This window comes from Urtica dioica, chromosome 3 (genome assembly GCF_054948205.1).
Source record: "Urtica dioica subsp. dioica isolate 48M chromosome 3, U.dioica_male_clone48M_v1_H2, whole genome shotgun sequence".
NCBI classification, from domain to species: Eukaryota; Viridiplantae; Streptophyta; class Magnoliopsida; order Rosales; family Urticaceae; genus Urtica; species Urtica dioica.
Window position 1 is genome coordinate 6,467,321 of NC_142758.1, and position 6,538 is coordinate 6,473,858.

At 37.4% G+C, this 6,538-nt stretch overlaps 1 protein-coding gene across 1 annotated transcript; it reads left to right on the top strand.

Moving 5' to 3' along the window:
* Positions 1-658: 658 nt before the first annotated feature.
* Positions 659-2,417, top strand: LOC149402247 (uncharacterized). Its single transcript, XM_089609668.1, has 2 exons — positions 659-1,081; positions 1,928-2,417. Exons 1-2 carry the CDS (start codon positions 866-868, stop codon positions 2,081-2,083), a joined length of 372 nt encoding a protein of 123 aa, XP_089465794.1. The 5' UTR covers positions 659-865; the 3' UTR covers positions 2,084-2,417.
* Positions 2,418-6,538: the final 4,121 nt, after the last annotated feature.

Genomic DNA, 6,538 nt, shown 5'->3' on the forward strand with positions numbered 1-6,538 from the left:
TCTCTTCCTCTTCTCTACATCTCTCACTTTCTCTTCCTATTCATATTTTTAAGAAGAAAAAAAAGAACAAAAAAACTCGTATCTATCTCCTCGTATTGATGTTCTTCTAGCATTTATCTCTTCCACCAATTAAGAAGTACTGAAACGTGTAACCCGTTTGTTTTCTTATGTGATAGTATTAGTTAGTACGTATTTTATTTTCCTATGAACGTTTTTTTATTTATATAATTATTTTTTGGTTTGAAGGCGGTCTTTGAACTTTGGAAAAACGTCATGTTTTATAGCTTCCAAAATTATTTTGATCTGAAATATTATGAACGAATATTAAGATGTTTTTTAAACGTGTTTAAAATTTAACAGTTTTTAGATGAACGGTTTTTATTCTAGTGGTGGGCTGACATATCGTCTTTTATTCAATTAATAGAACACATTATATTTCAACATAACAGGTGTCATATCCATGTTGCGGAGGATAAGAGGATATTTCTGAAACAGAGGTGCTTGTTCAATGTGCAGGCCACGTATTTAAATCTACAGCATGATACTCCATCAGTAGACATGAACATAGGCGCATATGCATATTTATTACAAAGTTATTATTATTATTATTATTAATATTATATATATAATATATATATATATATACAGCCAAAGAGCAAGGTCTCAATCGGATTAGGACGATGAAAGAGAGCAAAGAAAGAAACTGTAGTGGCACCGCAACCACATACGAGAGCAAACAAGATATTATATCCGAAAACAACGATAAGATCAACGCCAAGAGCCACGTGATGAAGAAGAGGTTGGGCAAGGAGAGCTGTACTCTCCGGACTATGCCCTCAAAATCGAGCCTCAAGATCACAAGAGCATGAAATATCTTGCGGCCGTGAAGGAGAGGCTGCTCGAGAAGCTGGCGGCGGTGGGGACCACCGCAGAGGCTCTCGACCGCGCTCGACAGATGCTCGAGAGCACCGTCAGGGACGCCACTGCGGCCGCGCAGTCGCTGACGAAGGACGCGTTGCAGCGGATCAAAACTCGCTTGCTTGAAATCTTGCCTTCTCTCTCACCCTCCCTCGCTTCTGAGGTCCACAACTAATTGCTGCATGCTATTATATTATATTATATACATATATATTTTGTTTTTAGTCGAAAGTGATCAAACTACAAATTTTAAAGATGAGAATTTCAAATATACCTCCTACATATGTCGGAATGAATTATCGATTTCGATATAAGTTTAGTCAATTTTGTCCTTTGATGATTTTTTGACCAAAAAAAATTAGAGACGAACTCGGTTGAACTCTAGATGAAATTAAACCCCGACGGAAAAATATGTAAAACTGAAACCAGGACGAAAAGTTGAATGAAATGATAATGTTTGAAAAGATTTGGTTCATCCACCAACAATATTTATAGGTCAATAATGAAAGATTTTAAATCTTTTTTTTCTGCTTAAAGTACTTCATATCTAGTGTTAGAATTGGAACAATCGTCAGCTATGTTATATCTTGTGTAGTAGTGTGAGTAAGGCCAATATTTCATACATTGAGTTATAACGCTTATGTGCTAGAAAATATACATTATTCTTTCTCTGACAAGGAATTAAGAGCTGGTATCCACGTGTCATCTTATTTACGTATGTTGCAAACTCTTAGTGATTCTAAGCGCGTCTTATTTTACTAATAATGGAGTAAGCGAAAGCATTCTTGAAGTTCTACGCATGTATAATCCTACTTGTACGCATTCATTAGTTGTTCATGTCAACAATATGACAGATATCCAAAGAGCTATGATGATGTGTGTTAAAGCTTAAAGGCATATATTTGTGATACAAAAAGCGTATATATTCCTTTAATTTACATTTGAAAGTCTTATAACCCTAGATATTATTAATGAATCTTGTTACATATCTTTCGTTATCTGCATGCAGATGGTAGACGATGCAGAGAAGGAAGCAAATGGCAAAGGCGAGAGCGATAAAATCATAGCAGATTCTGAACAAAATTTAAGGGATCCTAAAGAGAAACATCATCAAGAATCCACTTCCACTCCAATATTGACGAATAGTCCATCTTCCAAGCTTTGAACCATATATACCTGTTGCATATTGTTAAAGTAGTGTTTGCGAATAAAGAAGTTTGGATTGCAAATGTTTCAATATTTTAGGCAGTCAGTGTATCCACAAAATAGATACGATGACAATTATAAGGGAAGTATAAGAGTCTTACTCGATCCAAGTCAATTAAATTTAAGGGAAAATATAAAGAGTATACCTTGTGTTTAATCGAAATGCGAGATTTATCCCTTCTATTTTTAGAAATATCAGACATATCCCTCCAGTTTAATATAAATGACAAATACATCCCCTAAAAAAATGTTATATTACAAATATCACCTTTTTCGTTTATTTTTTACAAAAAAATAATTTGAAATCCCCTAAATACCCTTAATGAAATAATTTTTATCTTCTATTTTATATATAAAAAAAATTTCTTTATAAAAAGTTAAGTTTTTTTTTTATAAAGAGAGATTTTGATTTTTTTAATAAAATATTAAATAAATATTTATTCTATTAAGGGTATTTTGAGGAGTTCAAATGATTTTTTTGTAAAAAATAAACGAAAAGGGTGATATTTGTAATATAACATTTTTTTAGGGGATGTATATGTCATTTATATTAAACTGAAGGGATATGTCTGATATTTCTAAAAATAGAGGGGATAAATCTCGTATTTCGATTAAACACGAGGGATACTCTAGATATTTTCCCTAAATTTAATAAATTTGTAAAATAGCTCATGTTTGTCAAAAATTAGTAATCTAGACAAATTTCAAAATAATCGCTAATTCTCTTAGAAAATTCCAAACTTCGTATCTCTCTATATAAGTTTATATGCAAGATTAATATGATATATATAGGTGGCAATATTAAGTAATGTCAAACTAACTTATTTTAGATTATTTTAGAAATTGAGTTTCATGAGAAGCAGCTCAATGGTTTATCAAAATGACTACTTTAAATATATATGCTATCAATGGGCTGAAAATTGTTTTTGCAAGAAAACTTAAAAAGGTCCAACATGTCATGGACATAATAATTCATAAATCTTATGTTCTTAAATAACTATTGGAAATTAAAAATAAATAAAAAACACTATTGGTGTTAAGACGTCATTCTATCAAGGACTTGGACTCACGAAGAGCATTAGTCCAGGTTAAAAGACCAATCACTATTACAAATTTTATTTTCTACAAATTTTATTTTATGGTGCGGAAGGATATCCAGTGGGGCATGTCGCACCTAAATGTCGTATTTAAATGGGCATTGGGTGCGACATGTCGCACCGGATACCATTCCAGAAAATAAAAAATTTCGCATTTAACATTATAAACCGATCCTTTTTCTTCTTCGTCACATCGCCTCTCTGCCTCTCTCTCTCTCTCTCTCATTTTCTCTCTCTCTCTCTCTCTCGTCCCTCTGCTCACCGCCCATCCTCCGCGCCAAAGCTCGCCGTTCACACGTCGTCATACACGATCTCCTCCTTCGACAACCTACGCCGAGCTCCTCCTTCGACATCGTATTCCCGTCCTTTAACAGAGCTCCTCCGCATGCCGAGGACCTCCTTCGACCACCTCCGCCGAGCACCTCCACCGAGCTCCTCCTTCGAAGTCGTATTCTCGTCCTTCAACAGAGCCCTCCGTGCACCGAGCACCTCCACCGCCCAAGATTGCGACCTATTTTGCTCTCCGCCCTTCGACAGAGCACCTCCGCCGCCCAAGATCGCGACGGCCGCGTCTGTCCCGTCACAGCGCCTCCTCCCTCGCTGGACCCAGCCCTCGCCGCCCCTCCTCTCTCGTCCTCGCCGGCCACAACCCTCACTGTAATTTGTAAATTATTATTTTTAATTAAAAGAACGTATTAGGTGCGACATGTCGCACCTAATACTCGTCTTCCCTCCATTTTTGAGATTTCCTGAAGCCAAATGGTCGCAACGAAAAATGTCGCACCTAATATGCGACACTTTTAGGTACGACATGTCGCACCCGAAGCCTTTAGCGACGGACTTTTGGGTGCGACAATGTCGCACCTAAAGTCACACCCGAAGAATTTTCGGGTGCGACATTTTGGCATTAGGTGCGATATTTCATCGCACCTGATGCCTATATATGTAGTAGTGAATCTCAAAGAACCATGTAGCGGATACCTTGTGACAAGCTAAGAGAGCTAGGGGGACCGGGAGTTACTGCTCAAATGGCGCATAAAAAAAAATGCAACTTGGGAGGACTATATCACATACTACTAAAATGAGAGGACCAAAAGGCCTTCCAAGCATTCCACTTTTGCAAGCAACAATATTCCAACACTCAAACTACCTTTCCCAGGATCTATAACTAAAGAGCAAGGATTGTCGTATTATACAACCGGAGACTGTAAAGTCTTCAATTATAACATGCTATGGTATTATACATTTATGTATTTATATATAAGTAACAGTCGTAATATACACCTCTTTTTTTCCCTTCAGGGGAGGTTTAGAAATACATCACTCAGTTTGGTTGTCCGTATCAAAGGCGTGCTTCAGAACCTCAGAAGTATCGTTGAGCGAGGACTTCTCTCGAGGCAGATGCACGTCTAGTTGTGGCTGAAAGCTCTGGTCATTCAGCATGTTTAGGTTGTAAGGAGTCGCGTAAGGGAATTGGGTGTTGCTGCCCAGTTGTTGAAGCCCTCCGATCCAGTGGTTGGACCCAGATTTTAGGAAAAGGGGGGCCAAAAAATAATTTAGGTAAAAAAAAAAACTTTGGGGGTTCTAGGCCTCTTGAGGGTTCCACATGGGTCCGCCCTTGCTTCGATCGGCGCTTTGCTCAACTTGTTGACCATCCCATTCTCTTGCCCTAAATTTGATTAGTCCGAGTTTCTACCCATCCCAGAGTAACCACAACAACTCCCAACCGATGAACTAGAGCACTCCATATCCCTTATACAAGTTTACAAAAAAAAAAATTATGAAAAAAATAACCACCATTTACTCGTAAGTTTCTTTTTGTGCATTCAATCGATGGTAATTATTTGGGACTGGTCAAAGCATAAAAGACTTGACCTTTTTTTCCCGTTAATTTTAACAGAACGGTTAAAATTAACGAGTTCTTTTGCAGTTAGCTGTAGTGAACCTGAATTTAATAGGGTTATTGGTGGCATAAATACTACAATTTTTCGATTTTATACACTTCTATATCACAACTTTCTTTTAGCGGAAAAAATACCTCTTTTGAACCACCGTTAGCCTTATGCACATTTAATTCCAATTGGAGGTCTCATACTTTAATAAATGCCATATTTATTACTAAATACTAGATAATATTTTATATACATAAACTAATACAAACAAAATTAATAAAATTCACACTCAAACCCAACGATAATCTACTCAACCCACCACTGAGGCTGATGCCCGCTACCTCAGTGTCCTGTAGCTCTAGAGTCGGACTCAGACTCTCTCTCTGGCACATGCTCTGAAATGAGACCACAGGCATTCCTTGGAGAAGCTCCATTAATCAATCGATCATCAACGAAGCTTGAAAATCCGACACAAATTCAATGTCGATCTCCGCAGAGCCACTGCGAACCGAGGATGGTATCAGCAGCCTGGAGAGGCTTCGCTTCATTTCAGTTTTAAACTCTCCTCTCAGGTTCAGCCGTTAATAGTGGTGGGGAGAGTCGAGCAAAGAGCTAAGATCTTCAGTGAGGAAGCAGGTAATACAATCTCTTGGCGCGAAATATGAGCTGTTTCGCTATAAATGCCTCAACCGAACCATTGAAATCCTCGTCCCTCAGCTCTTCGCGCGAGTCCTAAAGCTCAATCAAATCGGAGATCTCGAATCGCTTCTTCGACCTAGACCGCTGGAGATTATCCCGACCGCTGGCCTCGAAATTATCCGATCACTACCTTGCCGGAGCTTCTTCATTTAAAAAATTAATTGTTTGTCCACGAACACAATCTCATCGCCTCTAGATTCTCCGATTGAGTCGCTATCCCCTCCAGATTCTAGTTTCACCATCGGACTATCGAATTCATGGCAATTATTTATGCTCCGGAGAGAGAGCTTGTCGCAATCGCCGATGAGAGAGGCCACAATGACGTGGTAGATGATGAAGACGAAGAGAGGACTTTCTACACTCAATTATTAAGTTAATTACCTAAAACAATTAAAAAAAAATTAATTTATTCGCAACTTATTATAATTTGCGAGTCCACACGTGCATAAGGCTAATGGTGGTTCAAATGCTAACGTGAAGTATTTTTTCGGCGAAAACAAAAATTTGTGATATAAAGTGTGTAAAATCGAAAAATTGTAGTATTTTTTCCGTCAATAACGTAATTTAATATATAAAGTTTTAAACGTTTTATGAGGTAAAAATTGTTAAATTAAAAAATAATAATTAAATATGTCACGCCTCGACGAGTCATTTATTAACTAAGCAAATTTTGTAACCAATTTTTATTTCATACAAAACGAAACTATAAACGATGCCGTGACAAAT

Excerpts from the sequence above, each read along its gene's own strand:
- LOC149402247 (XM_089609668.1), top strand. The coding sequence starts at position 866 with ATGAAATATCTTGCGGCCGTGAAGGAGAGGCTGCTCGAGAAGCTGGCG. Across the intron at positions 1,082-1,927 it reads CACCCTCCCTCGCTTCTGAG|ATGGTAGACGATGCAGAGAA; the intron begins GTCCACAACTAA and ends ATCTGCATGCAG.